We start from the raw sequence: 23669 nt of genomic DNA on the forward strand, positions 1-23669 counted from the left end.
ATGGGTAACGTAATTAGGCAATCTATTAGAACTGTGAAATTGGCTAATAATGAGGCCGAGTATGAGGCCATAATTGCAGGTCTCAAATTGGCTAAAAGTCTGGGGCCCGAAGTGATCGAAGCTAATTGTGACTCCCTCCTTATGGTGAATCAAGTCAATGGTACTTTCGAAGTGAAAGAGGAACGGATGCGAAGATACTTGGATAAACTACAGGTAACGCTACATTGATTCAAGGAATGGACCCTACAACACGTGCCCCGAGGATCAAAATAGGGAAGCCGATGCTCTAGCTAACTTGGGGTCGTCGGTTGATGACGATGAATTCAGCTCGGGAACGATCGTACAACTCATGAAATCGCTAGTGGAAGAAGGCCACATCGAGAAAAACTCGACAAGCTTAACTTAGGACTGGAGAAACAAGTATATAGATTACCTGAAGTCCGGGAAGCTGCCCTCGGATCCTAATGAATCGAGAGCTCTGTGCACGAAGGCGGCCAGGTTCAGCCTGTCCGAAGATAACACCTGTTCAGAAGAACGTTCGCTGGCCCACTCGTCATATGTCTGATACCAGGAGACACCGAATATTTTTTGAGGGAAGTTCACGAAGGTACCTTCGGGAACCATTTGGGGGCCGAATCTTTGGTTCGTAATATAATCAAAGCCGACTATTACTGGATCGACGTGGAAAAAGATGCGAAGGAGTTCGTGCAAAAATGCAACGGTTGTCAGAGGCATGCACCAATGATCCATCATCCCAGGGAGTTACTACATTCGGTCTTGTCACCTTGGCCATTCATGAAATGGGGAATAGACATCGTCGGTCCCCTTCCATGGGCACCCGGTAAGGCTCAATTTATATTATTTATGACTGACTATTTTTCTAAATGGGTTGAAGCTCAGGCATTTGAGAAAGTGAGAGAAAAATAAGTTATTGATTTTATTTGGGACCACATAATATCTCGGATCGGGATGTCGGCCGAAGTCGTATGTGACAACAAGAAGCAGTTCATTGACAGCAAGGTAAACAAATTATTCGAGGACCATAAGATCAAAAGGATCTTGTCAACACCCTATCACCCTAGTGGGAACGGGAATGTGGAGTCTACAAACAAGACCATACTCCAAAACCTTACTCCAAAACCTTAAGAAAAGGTTGATCGATTCCAAAGGAAAATGGAAGAAAATATTGCCCGAATTCCTGTGGGCATACCGTACGACCTCAAAGTCTAGTACCGGGGCCACCCCGTTTTCGTTGGTCTACAGTGCCGAAGCACAAATACCGATCGAGGTAGGAGAACTGAGTTTCAAGTTCCGATATGCGACCGAAGAGTAGAACGGTGAGGCCATGAGCACGAGCCTGGAACTATTGGATGAGAGGCGCGAGGTCGCCCTCGTCCGGTTGGCCGCCCAGAAGCAGCAGATCGAAAGGTATTACAATCGGAGAGCCAATATCCGACACTTCAATATCGGGGACTTGGTGTTAAGAAAGGTGACATTGAACACTGATGGTAGGCTAGAAACTCGTGTTATAGTCGCTTATTGCACTCTAATTCACTATACTTTACTTATGTTGAGCTATAATTAGTAGTGTTTTACACTTATTGTGTGTTTTATGCCATGTATGAATGATTCCGGGTTATTTAGATGTTGCGGAGAAAATTCGAGCTATTTGGAGCTTTGAAATCTGAGTAGAAGCCCAAGAGATTAAACCGGGATCGCATTCGGGGGTCGAGTACCAAGTCCGAATGTCAAAAATTGGAAAAAATGAAATACTCTAAGAAAACTACACTGTCGCGCCGCATGGGTCGGCGCGGAAGTGAATGTTTTGCAATTCGTTCAGGAATTCGCCACAAGCGCGGCGCGGCATGCGGTGCGACATGCAGCGCGGTAATACAAAAATCTTAGAGTATCTTCCCATTTCAGCTTAAAAGGGTATTTTCGTTCGAGGTTTATTTGGGGGATAGTTAAATACACGGGAAAAACACCATTTCTGGACTTTTGACAGATTTTTGACCTAAGGAGGCCAAGGAGGCTAAGGAGGAGTTGGAAGAACACAAGCACAAGGATTTCATCATTCCTTCCTCACTCAAGATCCAGGTTTGGATTGAATTTATGTTTTCCTATATTTTAGTTATATTTGTGAAGAACTTCTCCATGTCTATAGAGTAGATCCTTTTGGGTTTTGATGAATTTGGTGTATTGATGATTATTTATGGATTATAATTATGTCTTAATGTATTTGAATCGTTTTTGGAGGATTTAATTGTTGCACCTATATTCACTTTTTCTTGTAATCGAAAGAGGCATAACTTGTGATATCTTTGCACTATATGGTTGGTTGAGTTCATAGATTCTTCTGAGTAATCAAAAGAGGCTAGTTGAATCATTGATTAAACCTAGTTAGGAGGATAATCGAAAGAGGTTCTCCTAAAGACCGATCCACTACGAATTCTTACATATCTTCACATGGCTTAAATTGGTTCATATTGTGAGGTTGAAACTTAATCGAGAGAGAAGTTTCTACTAAACATTTGTACTGATAATTAAGTGAATTCGAGAGACTCACTTGAACATTAGAAGTGAATTATCTAGAGTTAAATTTCAGAAAATTATCTTGCACTTATTCCGTCAAAACCCTATTTTTTCCCATTGATAACTTCCTTTCTTACCTTTGTTGCGATTGTCATTAGTCAATAACTTTAGATTTTTAGTTAATTTTAGTTATTAATCATATAAATCTTTGATTGTTGATTCTCCTAGATAGCAATCTAGCTACAAACTACAATAATAATGTTTAACTCCAATCCTTGTGGATACGATAATTATACTATACTATCTTTGACTAGTGAGCACAATTTAAGTACGTGTTTTGCGCTCGTCAAACACCTGGAACCCGAACGAAGGGAAGCTGGGACCGAATTGGGAAGGTCCATATCGAATTATCGATATTACTGGTAAAGGTTCGTACAAACTCGAAGCAGGGAATGGTGAGCAGCTACCGAACAACTAGAACGTGACCCACTTAATAAGATACTACTGCTAAGGTACGACCACATTCATCCTTTTTTTTGTTTATATATTGCGAATTGGACTAACACTTGGTGGCAACAACCAAAGGATGAACTGGATGAACCAAAGGACTAGCACGCGTTGCACTCTTTTTCCCTTGAACCGGTTTTGTCCCAAATGGATTTTCCGATAAGGTTTTTAACGAGGCGACAATGGATCGTGCTAACTTAGAATCGAAGATCGATTTTGAATCAGAGTCGATGGTCACATCAACAGTATCCAATCCCTCAATGATCGACCTCAAATACTGGGGACCATCACCCTTAGGTCATGATTTTTAGCATGGAAGGAAACTCTATGCTCAATCAATCTAGGCTCGGTAGTTAGGATTCATTGTAAGGGCCAAACGGTCAAATGAACCGTGCTCGCGTAGATCACACCGGCCACAATACGAGCTTTTGTACAATCTTGTACGTTACGTACAAAAATGAAAGAAAGTTTCTACCTTGCTAAAAAACCTTTTTTGCTTCTTAAAAGTATCGAGCCTAAGGGTTACTCCTGCCCGAGAATTATCGAGACCAAGGGCCACCCCTATCCGATCCCAAAGGGCTTCCCCCTACTCGGTGACTACCGTCCTTGATAAATTCAGACGGCTCGGGTTATCGAAACCTAGAGGCACAAGACCTATTAGGCAACGTCCAAACCTAAAGGGCAACGACCACCCTAAAAGCGGCTCGGAGACGTCTGAAGCCCGTAATCAAAACATAAGGCCTTCAAAATTCCAAACCGGTTCAAAGGTTACCCTCGGCAAAATTATAGCCTAAAAATATTTAAACAAGCATTTTGGGAAAAGCTTCCGGTCATTCCGAGCCCCCACAAGTTTCAAACAAAACTTGCATCGAGAGTAAGTCTTGTTCAGACCTTCGAAAAATAACTTATTTCTACGTCTTATTTCGTGCCAAGGCATTTGAAATCTTTGCAATTGTAAAAAAAGGCTAAAGGTAATAGACTTGAAAAATTGCTAAAAGGGAAAAAAACCTTATATATACATTCAGAATGTCTTTACAAAGGCCAATGAAAAAGGCCTCGACAAAATAAATGTACAAAATATAAAAACACAGACAAAAATTCCTAAGGTACCTATGCTTGATCTCCACTAGAACCCCCCTCATCACCAGAGCCGTCGGGGTCTTCTCCATCTTCGGGTTCGTCGGAGCCCTCAGAGGTTTCTTCACCCTCGGGTTCAGCAAGCTTCTTGGCTTCGGCCTTAAGCCTTTTTGCTTCTTCGATCTCTGCCGACAGGTTGAAACCTCGGGCTCTTCGAAGGTCCCCTTTCGAGACAACCTCTTTGCATACTCAACAGTGACTTTCGGGCGGGCCTCGGCCGCCTCAACATCAGCCCTATACCGGGCTACCTTCTTTCAGCACCAGCCCTTGTTGTTTCCGACTCGGACTTTGTTATTTCGAGCTCATTGCCAAGGGCATCTCGTTCAGCAATGGCCAAGCCCAGTTGAGCTTGGAGGTCCTCGTTTTGTCGAGCCCATGCATCGGCTTTCTCTTTTGCCACTCGGAGTTGAACCTCTACCAATGGCAGCTGCTCCCGAGCGGTTTCCTTTTTCGAAGCCAACCGGTCCATTTTTCCCTTCCATACATCAGCCATGGCCTGGACCTTGTTCATTTCAGCCAGGAGTTGGTCGATCCGATCAATCTTCTGCTGAACCTGCGAGGTTTGATCGTTAATCACCATGGCTAAGTTGTCATTGATAACTGCGAAAACCTATACCTATTCCACCAAGTCGGCATGCTCCTTCTGAGCCGCATCCAACTCGGCCCGGAGACTCTTGACGACACCTTCGTGTTGCTCGCTAAGAAGCTTATACATATCCCTCGTCACAGCGAGCTCTCTGGCTTCAGCCTCAAGCTGGTTAACCTCAACCCGATATCGAAGAAAGCATTCATGATGGAGTACCGAGGCCTACAGAAATATAAAGGAAAGAAGACATGAGAAATATCAAGAACTAAGTCAAAGAATGAAAGAGTGTGCCTTACCCGGTTCAGCGTCTGCTGCGCTTCGTTGAACAAACACGTCACATCCACCTCATTCATTTTCTCCGAGTCTTCTTCGGTTACCAGGCACCGGAGGTAGATCGCTACTCCCACGGGAGCAGAAAGAACCCGGGCATCCTCCGCGACGGTAATGATTATCGACCTCTTACGGACAGGATCCATTCTCGGGGCGGGGAACTGGTTGATTAACTTTAGAATCGAGTTCAGCCTTCCGACCTCTGAAGACAGATCTTTCCTCGGCACTTCCATGTCTCCCAGCCCTGAAAACTCCTCCAAGACGGACAAGTCCACGCTGTCAAAAAAGGAACTAAGGGGATCGTCCACACCATGAGCCCCTTCGATGGACCTCTCTTTCCCTGCTCGGGCCTCCTCGAGCATGGACTCATAATAAGAAGGCGACCCTGAAATATCTATTACACTGGGCGCCTCCTTCGGGGCGTGGTCGGCATCCCGGGAAGTCTTAGTCCTGGTCTCCTTATCGATCTCCCTGGTCTGAGGGAGATCGGCCTCGTGGATCTCCTCTTCAATAGCTGCCCGCTCCTCTGGGGATGTCGACTTATGGGCCACAAAAAGATCATCTTACTCGGGCTCATCTCTGAGTCGAAAAAGAAAATCCGAGTCGGGTGCTCGAGAGCTATAACTTTCCTTTGGCTTACGGGCCAACCTTCTCTTTGCTTTCTTCTTCTCTGAGCCCGGGGAGCCCGGAGCCTTCCTTTTCTTATTTTCTCCTGCTGCAGCCCCGAGCTGCCCCGAAGCGACGGGGTCAACGGACAGATCCTCGTCCCCTACTGCAGGCCTAATCTCAATGGTTTTAAGCAAACCTGCAAAGGTAAAAATGAAGGAAAGAGGGTAAGTACGATGCGAATGGGAGAGCCAGATGTTACCTATTCGAGGAAGGGTCTTACCGTGAGAACGGGCCTCCCAGCTGCCCCTCGAGAGTTTGCGTCAAGAGCGCTCGGAATAAGGCATCTGTGAACAAATACCCTCGATCCACTCCTTGAGCCGAGGGATCGCATTCGGGACTCGAGTGACGGCTGCACCACCACAAATACCAGTAAGAAAAAGGGGATGAAGATAAAATGGCATTCAAGGGGAAACTATACTTACGAGATGGTTTCCACTTCTTGGGGAATTACATGAGTTTGGGGGGAACCAAGTCTTCGGTCTTCACCCGAACGAAACATCCCTGCCAGCCCCGGTCCCAGTCCTGATCGGGGACTGTATAGGCGAAAAAGGTGATCGATGGTGAACCGACGAGAATCGGTCTTGTTCACGAAATAACGAAGGATGATCACGATCCTCCACAGTGACGGGTGGATTTGACCGAGGCATACTTCATACCTCTTGCAAAAATCCAAGATAACTAGGTCCACTGGGCCCAACGTGAAGGAATAAGTGTAAACACTTAGATAACCTTCCACGTGGGTAGTGATGGAATCCGCAGCCCCGGGGACTACTACGTCCTTACCCGTCCGGTTGCTGTCCTCTCGGACCGCGTGGAGAACGTTTTCGGTGATAGAGCATATATATCTTGATACTCCTTCACATCGGCACTACACCGACGAGGGCTTCTCAACCTTAAAGTCATCGGCAACCGAACAACCCCCGGGAACGAACATTATCAAGGGAGGCTCGGCAGCCGATTTATCGGGAGACGTGTCAGGAGCGGACCTCTCGAGGACGACCACATCGAGAGTGGTCTTATCGATTTCAGCGGTCAGTTGTAAAGAAGAAGAAGAAGAAGAAGAAGAAGCGACTTTTTGGGGAACATATTTAGAAGTTTTAGCCATTGTTATCTGGAAAAGGCTTGAAAAATATGAAGAGAGGTTGAAAGGTGAAAGGTCGAGTGCGCTGATTTGGATAGAAAATAAGTAAAAACTTGCAACTTACTGAGAAGTTTCGAAGAACGGAGGTGAAAATATTAGAGTGTGAAGAAGGGTAGTGATATCCTGAAAACTCAAAGGTAGAAGCTTGGTCAAAAGGTAAAAAAAAAAAAACGAAGGAGGAAAGTATTTATAGAGGTTTCGCGTCGTTTCGCATTCAGGGATGACCTGCCGATGGCTGACGCGTGTTTGAAGTCATAATGACACGACTGACGGGACATTTCAGATTCTTTCTTGTTTCTGTCATGGCGTATTGAAGAAGGAATTGAAGTGCATATGTCATTTCTCGTCATTTCCGTAAACTTACTCTTCCAGAAACGATGGGACTATTTGTATACGGGTGAAACCGAGCCCTTTGGACGCCTCGGTTCCCGATGAAGTAAACAGAGCAGAGATATGACTGTAAGGAACTGGAATCGGGGCAAGAAGCCCCTCGAGTCGGGGTCCGAGCAAAATACCTGCCCTCGGAAGAATCGGGGCCACGTCCCCCAGGTCCGATTCGAACCCCAAAACTTCGGAGAGAATTACGAGATAATCGAGCACGACAAACAAAGAGCCGTGATATCCGTGCGCAGCCGGATGATACGGCGTGAATCTCGACACGTATTGGCAGAAAATCAGTGATTAGTAAAACGAAAGATTTTTACCTCTTTTGAAATTGTCTAACTATTCATTAGGCATCATTGTAACACGCATATCAAGGCAATATATTCTTATTTTCTCTGTTATTCAAAGTTCTTACTTTTGTTCATCAGTTCTTCACTGTTGTGAGCACTGGATCGAAGGTAGGCATTACATTAAGCTGTTACTGAGTCCGGGATCACTCCTCTTAATTGGTTTGACAACTTATTACATCCTTTATCTGTTTAATCTAACATTTTTTTTATCATTTGTATTGAATTAATCCGCATATCCTTAAAACCACATATAAATCAATTGTTATCCGTTTTTTAGGGTAAACACATGTTTCTACTTTGCTAGCTATTTTCTGTGTGGAGAACATTCAAGATATGTATTAAGATTCATGGATTATCAGTAAATTATTTTTTTTGAACATTTGTATCGTTTAAGATGGTATCAAAACCAGATTCCGATCTGGTGAGAACAACAGTGGATCGGTTTTTTATTTAGAGGCACCTTCTTAGTGATAGTACAGACCCGTTTAATTTAGTGACGAAAACAGAATTTTTCACCAAGGGGAACACTAAGGATATTCAATACATAATTTATATATACATGGAAGAAAAAAAATTAACCTTATATATAATGTAATTTTTGACAAAGAGGACTTGGCTGAACCCCTTTCTGCTCGCCTAGCTCCATCCTTGATTTAACCGGTCTCATCTAATTGCGGACATGTTAATTCCTGACACTGAGTTGAAAGCGAAAATTTAAGAGTTCGTTCGTTTCCATATTTCAATTACAAAAGCGTGGGAAGGTTTAGTACTATTATAATAAATATAAATGTCGCTAACTATTTTATGTATGGGATAGTTCTTCTTTCCCGTGTCGGGGAATTTGCTGAAATGGTATATTATTGTTGTCCTAATTTCATTTTCTGATAAAAATGATCTGCTTATCTTGGATACTGTCAATATCAACTGGAACCTTAATTTCCCAAGACCTAATTATAAGGGTAATACCTTTATTTTATAATAAAAAAGGGTCCCACACAACGAAAAAGTTAAGCGTATACAGTTTTAAATTAGGGGAAAATGTTGGAAGACGGAGTAGGAAAATAAATTGTTTACGATTTCATTATATGATAGTTCATTTAATTAACCTCTAAACAAATTCATATTGGAATAAACTTTTTAATGTCCAATCAAAGTAAGGCGGACTAGTCTTCTGCAATAATATAATTGTACCTTCTATTTTTTAAAGCTTGGATAACTGAAAGCGCTGTTCCCATAGCATTATGTAGGCTCAGCCTTCTCTGGATTGAATCTTCCTGTTTTTATATCACCAAGTTAGACCCCTAAAATGCTCGATACTTTAAGGTAGGAAAACCAATCCTCATTGCTTGTTCCTAAATCTTTTTTTTATCGCCTTATTTCATCACTGTTTTCTGTAGAGAATTGGGGAAAAAAAAAAAGAGAGAGTTTGATTGAAAAAGAACAAAGAAAAATATCAGAACTTAGGAAAAAAATTGAACTCTTGCTAGTGGTAATTCTCTATCTTGTTTGTGCTTTTAAAGATATTGGGATTTGAGAGCTTAAAGTGCTTAGGGAGGTGTATCCTACCCGTCTCACAACCTACATTACAACCAAAATAAAGTCCTACTTGATCCTTGACTGAATAAGCTCAATTAGTAGAGTATTACACTACGGGCAAGTCTATGGTACATTCTCTGTGGCGCATGAATTTTATTTTTGAGAGTGAGTTAATTCTTTCTATCTTCAGTTCCTATTTGTTCTTGAATTTTATTGTGTATGGAACTACTGTCGATCTTTGGTGTGAGGGCACATGATTTGCGAATGAAAGGTAATGTCTTTGACCTCTGTGTTAGAGTAAGTGAGCGGCTTTTTTTGAGGTTAGGATATTATGATAGGGTGCTTAGTCTGCTTTAAATATTCTTGGCATGAGGCGTCAATAAAGTAGTCTGATAAGAAGGTCGTCTCTATGTGAAATGCAGTTTGATTGCTCGAGGACGAGCAATGGTTTAAGTGTGGGGTATTGATGGTAGGCTAGAATCACGTGTTTTAGACGCATTTTATTTGTGTTTGAGCTTAAATGTTAGTGTATTGCACTTATTATGTGTTTTATGCATTGTAGGAAGTGATTTCGAGTTAAGAAGATAATTCGGAACTAAATCGAACAAGTTGGAGCTTTGAAGTCTGAGTAAAAGCCCAAGGGATTAAACCGGAATCGCGTTCGGGGATCGGGAGCCAAGTCTGGATGTCAAAACGTGAAGAAAAGAATTTACTTTGTAAAAGTTGAATTGTCGCGCCGCACCATGCGGCACGGCAATGTAATGTTGCTTCTGCTTGTCAGAACCTGCTCTTTGAACTTCTCCACAAGCGCCTCGCATGGGGCGGTGCGAGGCGCGGTATGCCTGTGCAATTTTCTTTGAGTAATTGTCCTGTTTCGGCTTGGAAAAGGTAATTTCGCATGGGCCCACTCCTATAGGGTATAAATACATCAAAAAGGCATTTTTGAAGGGACTTTTGACCTTGGAAGCTTTGGGAGAGCATTGGAGGCAACAAGACACGGGATTCCATCATCTTTCCATCAATTCCATACGAGAGTTTGGATTGTAAAATTAGATTGATACTTTCTTATTCTTTAATTATAATTGTGATGACTTTCTCCGTGATTATAGAGGAATTTCCCTTAGGGTTTGGCGAATATGGTATTTTGGTAAATATTTGTGGATTTTAAAAATAGTTCATGCTTGAATTCGTTTATGGAGCTTTGAATTGTTGCAACGTTATTCATCAGTTTATTTAATTGAAAGAGGAATATCTTGGTAATTATCTTTGCATTATTTTGTTTGATTTAATTCATTGGTTCTCTTAAGTAATCGAAAGAGCTTGTTGAATTGTGATTAAATCGAGTTAGGAAAATATTCGAGAGACGTTTTCCTAAGGAGCAATCCATCAACGCATGCTTGCATACTTCACAGTGCTTATATTAGTTCATCTCGTAGAGTTAAGATTTAACCGAGAGAGGAGTCTTGACTACACGTTTAAACTAATCATCGAGTGAACTCGTGAGAATCATTAGAACATTAGAGTGAATTAAACTAGAGTTAAATCCCAAATAGTTATCTTGCACCTATCATGCCAACCCCTTATTCCTCACATTGATAAGAAACCAACTTTGCGATTCTCTAATTCCTTGCTGTCAATTGTCAATTGCTTTATTTTAGTAGTTAAACTTAGTTCATAATCTATTAACTCAAGTGTTGATCCTCTTGAATAGCAATCAAACTAAAAATTACTCGAACATTGTTTAAAACCAATCCATGTGGAGACGATATTATACTATACTATTTTTGATTAGCGAGCATCAATTTCGTGTTGTGTTTTGCGCTCGTCATGTGTCATCTAAATTGAAAAAAAGGGAATATAATATATGCCCTCTATAATAACACTTCACTATAACAATCAAAAAATATCGGAACAAACGAGGCTGTTATAGAGAGATTTGACTGTAATTGCAACAGCTTCTCCTCTGTCATTTTTTAGATGACTGCAAATCCATCTCAACATCCCCATGTCTACGACATTTATCTTGTATATATGTTGAACCCGAGATACAAGAACTAAGCTCACATAGGAATAGGATATCTGTTGAGGATTATTAAGATGTTAGGGAGCTGAAAAACAACACTTGATATTGCAGCTGAAGGATATAGATGAGGTTGCTATCTGATTAAAGCTGGCACTTGTGTTTTTGTACCTAAAGGGAACTAATTCTTGACTTATTTTGCCATTTTCACAGTAAGTCAGGAAGGTTTGTCTGGAATAACAAGGTCAAACAGAGGTAAATTAATTTGTCACAATCTGGTAATGCAAACCTGATGATAAATATCTCTTGCATTACACAGTTCTTGATCTACTGATTTAAGTCGCCAAAGGATTCAGTTAATCAATCATTTCGTCGGAACCACACATTTCCAGAACCTAGTTTTACTATTATATCACTCCCTACTACTACTATTCAAGAAAACAGCTAGGTATCTTCAACTGCTGATGAAATAGATTCACACAGTAGCATCTACATTCTGAAAAATAGCGCGGCAGATATTATGGATTTAATTTTTCAAAAAAAAAAAGAAAGTGAAATAATAGGTTGCCTTCTCACTGAACCCCTCCCTGGCAAAAATATCTCACAGATATTCGTCTTTTGTTGGGGGAGGGATATCTGAAAAGAAGAGAGTAGGATGGCCTGATGAGGAAAGAAAGAATACAAGGATTGATAAAATAACGTTTGAAGCTTTCAAGAACGACTAGTCCGGATGTATTTCAGAAACCTTAGCAATTGCAAAACGAAATATGACAGAAGTTGAGATGAATTTTAGTTAGTTGTTCTAAGAAAATAATTTGAATGGAGATATGCAAATAAACAGTTCTCAATAATATGATGGTAAAAGGTTCTATTTTGTACTCTAAAAAGAAAAGATCACATTTATACTATACGACGCTTACCTCATATAACATCATAAGGCGTTCAATAAGAAACTGACAAAAGCTCCATCGTGCAAAAGCTGACTTCGGCCACTGAATTCACATCTCCATTACCTTCATTCTTCAAAGAAGGTTGACACACAGATGACAACACCGAGCAAACTAGTTGGATTTCCTGAAGAGACCGACCAAACAGGATTGCGACTTTACAGTCCCAAACTATCACTTGTAATTAGAAATTTTCATGAGAATGTGAGATTGTATTTAAATCTTAATACTGTGTAATTGAAAGAGACGTACCTATATAAATCAACCATATTGCCGAACCTGACCCTCCCTGTTGCCAATAAATGAAAAATAGGGAATAAATAACAAGCTTCAATGTTACTGTTTTATTTCGCAGACACCAAATCTGCAGTATCACCCAATATCTCAAACAACCAGAGAAATGTGGGGTGGGGGTGGGGGTGGGGATCTGAGCAATCTCAGGTCTTTTATCGCTCTCCTGTGCGTATCTGCTCTTATTTCCCAGAGGCTCAAAATTGTTCTATGTATTTTCAGCCTTTTCACAAGCATGACATTAATGGAATGATTTTCTATGTATAAGAATTTATTAGAAACCATATAAAACATGCGAAACAACAGGACACACCCAAGAAATAGAAAAGATGAACCACAGGCAGAGAAATGATGTTTCCAAAGTTTAACTTTCTATATCAAACTCAGAAATCCATAGAATAAACTGTTACAAAAATAAAATCAATCTTCATATGATCCATGAACAAAAGTGGAATTAACAAACACCTAAGCAAGGTATGTACCGTTTTCACTTAGTTATCTACCCTCGGACTTGACCAATTGAGAGAAAACCCTACTCATGGAAACACCAGAGAGATCATCCAAATTTGGTGATTCGATTCGAGCAGCAGAAGCACCAGCATCAACATGACTGAAATCATTGACTTGTGGAGAGAGCTCGCCGATAAGGATGGTACTGTTTTCTTCAGGATCATCTTGAATGACAGCCTCTTGAAGTTGAAGTGCATACTCCAGATTCCAAAGCACATCGCCCATTGATGGTCTGTCAACACCAAAATCAGCTAAGCATTTCTCTGCCGTTTCTCCAAACTTCCTGAGGGAATCTGGTCTAATTTTGCCTTTAAGATTGGGATCTATGATTTGTTCCAATTGTCCTTTCTTCTGCCACTTCATTGCCCATTCAGCTAAGTTGACCATCTCCCTCGGAAGAGATGGATCTATGACAGGCCTAGCACAAAGAACTTCGAATAAAACAACACCAAAAGAATAAACATCAGATTTTTCTGTGAGCTGTTGCCTTCTAAAATATTCAGGATCTAGGTAGCCAAAGCTTCCTTTCACGGCTGTGCTAACATGGGTTTGATCAAGCTCAGGCCCTGTCTTCGATAGGCCAAAATCAGCAACTTTTGCCATAAAACTCTCGTCAAGTAATATGTTTGCAGACTTGACATCACGATGTATAACAGCTTTAGCGTAACCAGTATGAAGGTAGTGTAGACCTCTAGCTGACCCGATGCATATCTCCAGCCTTTGCTTCCAGCTCATACTCGGGAGATCTGAACCATACAAATGGCTCTTGAGGGTCCCATTCTCCATGTACTCATAAACTAGAATCATCTCATTTTTTTCATCACAGTATCCCATCAATGAAACAAGATGCCGATGGCGGAACTGAGAAAGCATCTCAATTTCCGTTCGGAACTCTGCAAGACCTTGTTGGGACTTGGGATTACCCCTTTTCACAGCCACCTTCGTGCCATCACACAAAACACCCCTGTATACCTTCCCAAAGCCACCTATTCCAATGACCAAACTCTCGTCGAAGTTGCTAGTTGCTTCCAGCAAAGCTGGAAACGGAACGCGATAACTCAAGTTTGAAGCAGCACTTATGGTTGTTCCGTTTGAATACTTGCTTCCCATGGTGTGCGAATTGCCACCATTAACAGATAACGGAATCCAGATTTTTGACTGGGCAAGCTTTTCCTGCTTTTTCCTTCTATGCATGCAAAATAAGATGCCAACCATCAGCAAAATAAGTGGTACGCCTACACTCACACCCACGATCACTCCAACATTCTTCTTTGCCCTTGAACTAGGGTTAGTAGGAATAGAAGCTACCTGACTAAGGCTGCCCTGAGAATTATTCAACTTCAGAAGTTCCAGTCCATTTAGAAAGGCGTCAGGAAAACCACTCCTAGGGGACGGGCCAACACTAATGTTAAGCCTGTTACTTTTAGCGGGTGGAGTAACATAATCGTTGAAAGAAGCTGTGGCCAAAAAGCCCTGAACTTTCTGACCAGGATCAAAATCATTAGCCACGTTCCAGGAGTTGACATAAATGTTAAATAGCAGCTGATTGGCAGCTGTACTCACTATGTCGCAGAAGTGTAATCGAATGAAATATTGGAAGCCAGGTTCCACATCGAATGTCCAGGTCACATTAAAATTAGCATTCGGATCATTACCAGTATCAGCCACATTCATCTTACTACAAGTACCATAAACTGTCGGTGGTGCAATATCTGGTGTTGCTCCATCCTGTGGATATTTCACAGAAGCAATCTTATTTATCGACTTAGCAGAACTCGGCTGCGTCAAGAAACTTTGATCAGTAACCCAAGTTCTCCAAAGTGTATCATTATCAAATGACACCAGCGATCCGCCCATGTTTACCCTTGCAACTGTTTCGAGAGCCTGTGCATACATACCACTAAATGTCCCAGCTGGACTAATGGTGGAGGCATCATCAGTAATAAGGATATCAGGTACAGAGACAACTTCCAAAGCATTTACATATGCAAACGAATAACTCAAGGGAGAGATCGTGATCACAAGGTCCCTCGAGGTCACGTTAACAGAAAATTCTTTGACAGTAACATTTTTGGGGGTGAAATTGCCAAGAAGAACATTCTGTTGAGTGGAAACAGAGAAAGTTGCTTTGCTCATATCATATTCTTGGTAAACAAACGGATAAAAATAAAGGCGGATCCAATGCCTCCCAACTTGGCTGATTGGGAATTTATAGCTAGATTGTTGAGTGAAAATTCTAGCAGTTTGATAAAGAGGTGAATCATCAGCTTTTGTAATTGAATTTGAAGGGGTATCAGCCAATATGTTTTGTGAAGTTGAAAGAAACTTAGCAGCTGATTTATCAGCCATAAAAACCCTATTACCAACATTAGTATCCTTATTTGATCCACAATCTATTAAGAAATTATCAGCAGGATCAAAACCAGAAACACACAAAACTCCCAACACCAATAAAAACAAACTCTTCACTAACAATCCAAAATCCCAAGTTTCCTTCATCATTCAAATCCCAAAAAAAGACACAAACTTTGATCTAAAACCAACAGTTCTTGAAAAGTAACAGTAACACAAAGAACTAAATATCACCTATTTCACCCTATAAGCTAAAGAAACAGCAGCAGAAGGGTAAAGATGTCACCTTTTTTAATCAAATCAGCTCCAAGATTGAGAAAAAAGAGAACCCCAGATCAGTAATGAACAAATAGAAGTCAAATTAGCAGAAATTTTCTTGAGGGGTACCAAAGAACATATTTTTCAGATACAAAGAAGACAAGAAAATGATTTATTTTTTTCAGGTACATTAACAGCCTAAATCTAGCTAAGAACAGGCAGGTTAGATGCTTTAGCTGAATAGACTACCCCAGATACAAACAAAATAATAGAATTTTAAATCAAGAAAATAAAACTTTTTTTTTTGCTCAATAATATACAAATTATCTAGTGTGAACACTAGTAATTCATATGAATATATCTTTTGAGGGTTTTTTTGCGGGGGGTGGGGGGGTGGGGGGAGGGGGTTGACCTCTTTTGAAGAGTATAGAGCAGCACTTTCAGGGACAGTGAAGAGGAGAGAGAAAATAAGGTGCATAAGTGTGAAACAGTAACAGGCGATATTTATTTACAGGAGTAAAGAGTTACGGGGGAGTGTAATAAAATACAAATAAAGAAGATAGCTCAATTAGTGGAGCATTTCACTCTTTGTTTTAAAACATTATTTTTTAAAATTAAAAAATAAAAACGACATCAAAATTTTAACGAATCAAAGAAATCAGATAGCTCAATTTGTGGACCAATTCACCCGTTGTTTTAATACAGTATTTTTTAAAATTAAAAAACAAAAACCATTCGTGGACATCAAAATTTTAATGGATCAAGCCCGTATGAAATTTGGGTTAAATCCTTGTTTATTATGGTTGCTTGAAGGCTACTCTATCAAAACCTACTTTAAAAGCTACTCTATCATAACTGTAGATCACTCCTATAAAGAGGGTTACATATTCTCTTAAAAGGGGATCTTGAAAATTGAGATCATCTCAACAATTCCATAAATTTTTGGAATATGCACAAACACATCAAATATACAATCTCGAAATTCCATAAAAATTCCTGAATTATTCATAAAAAGATCAAATGTATCAAATATTGTCTTTCTCAATAGCCGTCGAAGTGATCAACGGATGTTCTTCCTTTTCATGAAGATCAAATACATCCCAATTAAGGAAGTTCGCATCGCCCTACATTCGAGAAATACGAAGGCCCTTGAATTACGGATAACAAATCGGAGGGAAGAATCAAGGGATAAAGAGAATTGTACCCATATTGTTTATCAATAAAATTATATTTTTTCATATTTATATTGTGGTTACGATTTATTTTTGTATCACAAATAATTTGTTGCAAACATATGGTGTATTTGGTAAGGGTTTCAAAAAATATTTTTTAATTTTGCCGGTGGTTGGTCGACTAGTTAGAAAACTATTTATTTTGTAAGAAAATAATTTTCGTGAATTTTTTTTTTTGTTCATACTAAATATACACTTTGTTTTATTTTAAGTTTGATCGATGATTGGGTTAAAGTGATACTAGTGAAATATCTTTTGTTCCTTCCAATTTTATTGAACTGCTACAAATGTAATCGGACAATTACATAATATTAGTATAGTGATACACATGCGCTACACCTAACTTTTTCTATATCCTTCCAGTTTTATTGAACGAGTTTGATGAGACGATACTTAATTTTGACGTACTAATCTTTGCTGAATTTTTGCTAACAAGTTGGCCAAGTCTTTTCATTTACAATCCTATAAAATTATCATTTGATTGACTAAATCAAATTACTAGTCACTATAGAAAGCAATTTGACAGTAAAGTTGGACCAACCACTTCACTTAGCTAAACTAGGACAAGTTATTCTTTAATAGTTAGTAACACTAAGATGACATTTGGTGGGTTCACAACTTCACATCAATTCAATAATTTCCACCCATAATTGATTGCTTAATTAATATATAATTAACATCAAAGGAAGCTGACTCCAACTCCACTTTCTTTAGATTTCATTCACCTTTCACGTGTACCTCATGATTTTGGGTAAGGTGTATACATAGTCTCATGTATGTTATTTAGAGATTGGTTGATACTTATTTTTGTCGTTAAATTTTAAATTAAAAATTTTAACTTCACAATAATTTAGGATATTTTTGTCCTGAAATTTTGAACTGAAAAATTAAAATTCAGGACACATTGGCTAATTTCTAAATAACACTCCTTTAGAGTAGTTTTCTGGTGTCATTTTTATTGATTTTTGGTGCTCGTTTCGAGTTATCTTTTAACTACTCCGAAATTACAAATCTGGTTACAAATAAATATTGTTTGCTTTTCTTTTGGTTTTTAAAATTTTATTAATGGCCAACTGTGTATTTACAAAACTCAGCTAGGCCGTGTTGAAAACAAACAGAACAAAACTCAGCTAGGTCAAACATGAAGAGAAAAAAAAATCGTTATCCACAGACCACAGGTCATGGATTTTTTTTTTCTTTTTTTATGAATTGTATTCATAGCTCATTTTTAATTTCCTATTTGAGAAAACCGTACATCACTTTCTTTTACTTTGTCCAATATTTTAGCGTCGTATGAAACTTAAGTATACATTTCGCATATATACTAAATTTTACCTCTTCCTAAATAAAGATAGAGAAGAAAGGAAGAAAAAGAAAAGAACTAAAACAACTTCAGAGTACAATCAAGGCAAGAGGTAACTGGTAAGTATATATTTATAGTTAATGATCGCATGAGAAAGCAACATGTGGAACTAAAGACAGAAGATAGTCAAACCCGAAGGCAATGATCTCGCTTGTTATCAAGGAGAATGATACTTATAAAGATAAAATAAATGTCGTCATTCGGTAGCATTCAATGAAGAATATTCTACAGCATTAAATGCATGATCCGTTACAGAGAATATGGCATTCACTGCCCACCGTTATACATTTCTCAATGGCCCTCATAATTGTCATTAAAGAGGAGTTTGATCCTAGGACCTTGTTCCTTATATGTAACTATAAATAGTGAGCTCTATCACATTGTAAAGGGACGAATTTTCTGACAAGCATATACTATACTATATCAAAAGCTCAATAACATTTTTACTTTCTTGCTTATTTATTTATTTTGTTCTTACTGTCTCCGGTAGCTCTGCGCCCGAGACTAAGATATGTGCCGTTTCATTTCAATTTCAAGGCTAAGTCTTACATTTTTATCTAATTCATCTATTAATTTTGGATCAAATCGATTCACTTGTCTATAAACCACGTATAAATTCAACTGTACCGTTTTACGGGTAAACAGTTTGGCACCCACCGTGGGGCATAGACAGTCGTATAATTGAATTGATCCCTGCATCTATTACTAGCTTATTTGATTCTTTGTTCTTAGCAGAAATCATTAAAAATGACAGATAATGGTATCAACAACACACACAACGTTGAAGCCCAGGGAAATCAGCCTCAGCACGAAGATTCCGTCAGTAATATCCGCAACGAGGGGAACGAGGCCACATCGGTTCATGGCGGGAAATATCCACGACATGTTCGAGAAGCGACTCCTGATGATGCTGAAGATGAGCACATCATCAAAATAGTAAGGATCTTGAAGGAGCAACAAGAGGTCATTATAGGCCATCTCACATGACAAAATCAGGTCATGACAGAACTAAAGCAGGCATTGTCGGGTGCTTTCAACAACGCAAATTGACGAGGTCCAGTTCCTCCCGGTGCTCCTGCAAACCAAACAACGCAGAGGGTAGACATCAACACCCCGAGGGGCGAGGTCGATTTCGATGGGACCGGGGGGAACGGTAGCGGTCCCGGCAACAACAATGAAAATGATCCTTTTAAAACCGAACTCATGCAGTTTATTTCACAACCCAAATCAATGGGTCGCGCATGCACCCGGTACCTTACTCAACCGAGTACCAACATGACGTATCTTTTCGTATCATACTATCATAGACAACTGAGCTGGAGAGGCTGCCGTGAGATAAGTAGAATACAACGTGAAATACCAACTTATACATATGACGTACTAGCCTATAAGGCCATACCAGTATCCTTATACATGACATCTGTCTACAAGCCTCTAAGAGTACATAAATATCATAAAGGTCGGGACAGAGCTCCGCCATACCAAACAATACATATTCAAATCAGACTGACCAAATAGGCAATTCCGAAGCAAGTGGAGTGCACAAACACCTTCTGTTGAGCTGATAGCCTAATAGGAGAACTCTCAACCTGTCTATCGGGACCTGCGGGCATGAAACGCAGCGTCCCCAGGGAAAAAGGATATTAGTACAAATAAAGTACCGAGTATGTAAGTCATGACAGTAGTATATAAAAGACATAAAAGAAACATGGAGTAAAGAACTCAACCTGAAACTCTAAATAGCTCTGTGAATCATGAAATTTTTTAATGTCATGCATGTGCGTATAAATGTCATACCATACATAGGTATATGCGTACATAACATCATCAAGCCTCTGAGGGCATCCCATCATATCATCTCAGCCACTGTGGGCAAAATCATCAACGTATACCAGCTGATCAGGTGGTGATGCATATATAACGCCATAACCTCTTCCCATATCCCATATATATATAATATACACGTATATAATGTCTTCTGGTCCTGGGTCAATATACATCTATAAATGCATGAAATGCATAAGAAATACGTTAAAAAAAATTCTCGAATATCATAAAATCAATATGCCTTTCGGACAAACTTTATCAAATACGTATTTTTCTGAGATCCATGAACAGAGTATATAATAATAATTCACATGGAGAATCAAGAATATAGACACCCCTAGTATTTCTATGAATAGAGTCATTTATGAAAGTTGCGTATTTTGCTTGTTTCGTTTGTATCATTTGGATCATGCCAAAAAGAAAGAAGGGATAGCCTTAATATATCTTAACTCCGTTGAGTCCTTAATACCTTCCAAGAAATTCTTCAAACAACTCAATTCAATCTATCACATCATAAGAAGATTCAAAATCAGTTCTCAGTAAAGGCTAAGTCCTCAACTTAAACTAGTAGCTCGTTTACGTAAATTTGGGCAGCATCTCCCCTGTAACTAGGCCCTCCTCCAATACCATATACCAACAACAACAAGAACACAACAATAACAACATGTAAGCATCATTTTCCAACTTTATCTACATTACAATATACCACAAAATAGCCCACACACCCTAATCACTTCATACATAAAATGACAACCAAAGTAGTGTCAAACAACTTAAAAAAATTTAACGACGAACGACCAGCCCACCATTCCGTCATTATGTGGTGTTTATCCATGCCATTTTTCCTCCAAAACTCTAATAAACAGTAGAAAAATATACAGCCCAAAGGCAACACGAAACAGCCCACAAAACAGTCCAGTACAAGTCAAATAACTCGAACTCACGACTTCTGATCACCGTCCCGTGAGTTCTAACTATTAGGAAACGAATTTATAAACATTCCTTGACATTTAAACACTTAAATACATAAAGTACACATTTTATTAAATATGAATTACCTTCTAAAACTTAAACTACAAAGAAAAAGAGAGGCGATATAGCGATACTTACGTCGTAGGGATCGTTTTAACGTTATCGTTGCTTGATTTCGTGCCCGGGATGATAACCTTGTTTGAGGATCTTGCATAGAGATTAAGAGTAAAGTTTGGGGTGTTATTTGGGCGAGCTATCTAGAAAAAGAGAAAGAGACGAGATGGGATGTAAATATCCTATTTTTTTAAAAGTAAAAAAGGTACTACTTGGCACCCTATGATTGGCCCTTCTTCCAACGCTTATAATGTTTTTATCCAGGTGTCGCATGAACGAATGGTTAAGTGAGTTGGAAACTAAATTCCAAGACCTTCAATTTGATATATAATATGTCCCAAAAAGACCTCATATAGCACACGAAATATATTTCTCAAAAAGCTCTGTTACATAGCAAATCCTTAGTTGGTGTTTCCGCAACTTTAATCGATTTTTTCCAAACTTCATATTTTCTATCCAAACATCATATATAGTCATATTATGACTTTAAAATAATTGAAATCATGATTAACAAGTCTCATATTCATTGCGTCGCCTTGGGACGCACATGGTGTAACAATCTTCCCCCCTTAGAAACATTCTTCCTCGAATGTTAAACTCCCAAAAATCTATAGAAATTTTGGTAGAGTCTCCTCTGTAATGGTACTACTACCAACTTGTCACACAGCAAAACCAATAATACAAATTCACACAGGGCCACAATCATCAAAAACATCAATGGCCTTACATGACCAATAAAAATAACTAACATAAGAATCAAGTACCATATACGTACCTAAAGGCTGTGATGTCTTAGTCTGATCCTTCTCCGAAAGTGAAAACAAGTGAGGATACCTAGTCTTCATTTCTTCTTCAGCTTCCCAAGTCATCTCATCCACATTATTGTTAATCCAAAGTACTTCAACCGAAGCTACATCCTTAGTTCTTAATCTCTGAATTTGTTTATCTAGTATAGCAATGGGAGCTTCCTCATATAATAGTTGCTCTGTAACCTGAACATCGTCAACTGGAATGACTTTAGAGGGATCTCCAATACACCTACGGAGCATAGACACATGAAATACTGAATGTATAGACTCCAATTTGGAAGGCAAGTCTAACTCATATGCTACTTGGCCTACTATGCATATAATCTTCGAGGGCTAAGCTTTCCTTTCTTACCGAATCTCATAATGCCTTTCATCGGTGATACCTTTAGGAGTACCCAGTCATCTACCTGAAACTCCAAGTCTCGTCGTCGATTATCTGCATAGGACTTCTGACGACTCTGAGCTGTTAATAGCATTTCCCGTATAAGCTTAATCTTCTCAACTTCCTGTTGTACCAACTCTGGTCCTACTAACTTAGTTTCTCTAATCTCGAACCATCATATAGGTGACCTACACTTACGTCTGTAAAGAGCTTCGTATAAAGCCATCTGAATGCTGGAATGATAATTATTATTATATGCAAACTCAATATGTGGAAGATGATCATCCCAGCTACCCCTCAAGTCAATCACACAAGCCCGTAGCATATCCTCCAGTGTTTGAATAGTACGTTCAACCTGACCATTTGTCTGGGATGAAATATTGTACTAAGACTTACCTGAGTCCCCAATCCATTTTGGAAGGACCTCCAGTAATTAACTATAAACTGAGCACCTCTATCTGAGATAATAGATATATGGATACCATGAAGTCGTACTATCTCCCTAATGTAAAGCCTTGCATAATCCTCTACTGAGTAAGTAGTCCTAACAAACAGAAAATGGCTGCTTTTGTAAGTTTATCGATAATAACCCATATAGCATTGAACTTACGTTGGGTACGAGGTAAGCCTATGATTAAATCCATATTAATCACTTCCTATTTTCAAGTCAGAATCTCTATAGCCTGTAACAATCCACAAGGTTTCTGATGCTCAATCTTAACCTGATGATAATTTGGGCACTGAACAACAAACTCTGCTATATCCTTCTTCATTTTGTCCCACTCGTATATTCCCCTGATATCATGATACATCTTCGTCGTTCCTGGATAAATAGAATAACGAAAATAGTGAGCTTCTCCCATAACCTGTTGGCATAACCCTGCCACATTAGAACACATAATCGACCTCGATATTTGAGGACTCCATCTCCTGTAATATCAAATGGTGTATTCTCCTTTTGAGGGAATGTATTTCTGTAATGAGCTAGCACATGATCCTCATACTGGCGTTCCTTCACTTCAGTTACTAAAGAGGATGTTGTCGTGTCCTGAATAGTAACTCCGGTATCACCTAAGTCTAGTAATCGAACTCCAAGACTAGCTAGCTGGTGAATTTCATGGGCTATCCCACACTTCTCTAGCTGTAAATATGACATGCTACCCATAGATCTACGGCTGAGGGCGTCGACTACTACATTCTCCTTCCCCGGATGGTATAAAATATCATCGTCGTAGTCTTTCAGTAGCTACAACCATCTTCTTTGGCGTAAATTCAATTCCTTTTGATTGAAGATATATTGAAGGCTCTTATGATCCGTATAGATATAAACATGAATGCAATATAAATAGTGTCTCCACATCTTTAGTGCATGAATCGCCGCGGCTAACTCTAAATCGCGGGTCAGATAATTCTTCCTGTG

At 39.4% G+C, this 23669-nt stretch overlaps 1 protein-coding gene across 9 annotated transcripts; it reads right to left on the reverse strand.

Moving 5' to 3' along the window:
* Positions 1 to 8189: 8189 nt before the first annotated feature.
* On the reverse strand, positions 8190 to 16023 carry LOC107771309 (receptor-like protein kinase HERK 1). 9 transcript variants are annotated; one of them, XM_016590655.2, is made up of 5 exons: positions 12913 to 16023; positions 12392 to 12428; positions 12113 to 12316; positions 8828 to 8910; positions 8190 to 8331 (listed from the first exon to the last, which is right to left on the reverse strand). In XM_016590655.2, the coding sequence occupies exon 1, from the start codon at positions 15440 to 15442 to the stop codon at positions 12926 to 12928; it is 2517 nt and encodes an 838-aa protein (XP_016446141.1). In that variant the 5' UTR covers positions 15443 to 16023; the 3' UTR covers positions 8190 to 8331; positions 8828 to 8910; positions 12113 to 12316; positions 12392 to 12428; positions 12913 to 12925. The 9 variants fall into 9 exon arrangements, with proteins under 9 accessions (XP_016446141.1, XP_016446142.1, XP_075078183.1 ...); XM_016590656.2 differs by lacking the exon at positions 8828 to 8910; XM_075222082.1 differs by lacking the exons at positions 8190 to 8331; positions 8828 to 8910 and adding an exon at positions 10915 to 11251 and having other exon boundaries at positions 12113 to 12266.
* Positions 16024 to 23669: the final 7646 nt, after the last annotated feature.

The sequence above is a fragment of the Nicotiana tabacum genome, chromosome 9 (assembly GCF_000715075.1).
Source record: "Nicotiana tabacum cultivar K326 chromosome 9, ASM71507v2, whole genome shotgun sequence".
NCBI classification, from domain to species: Eukaryota; Viridiplantae; Streptophyta; class Magnoliopsida; order Solanales; family Solanaceae; genus Nicotiana; species Nicotiana tabacum.

What these genes read in the sequence shown, in the direction of transcription:
- LOC107771309 (XM_016590656.2), bottom strand. Translation starts at nt 15,442, where the DNA reads ATGATGAAGGAAACTTGGGATTTTGGATTGTTAGTGAAGAGTTTGTTT.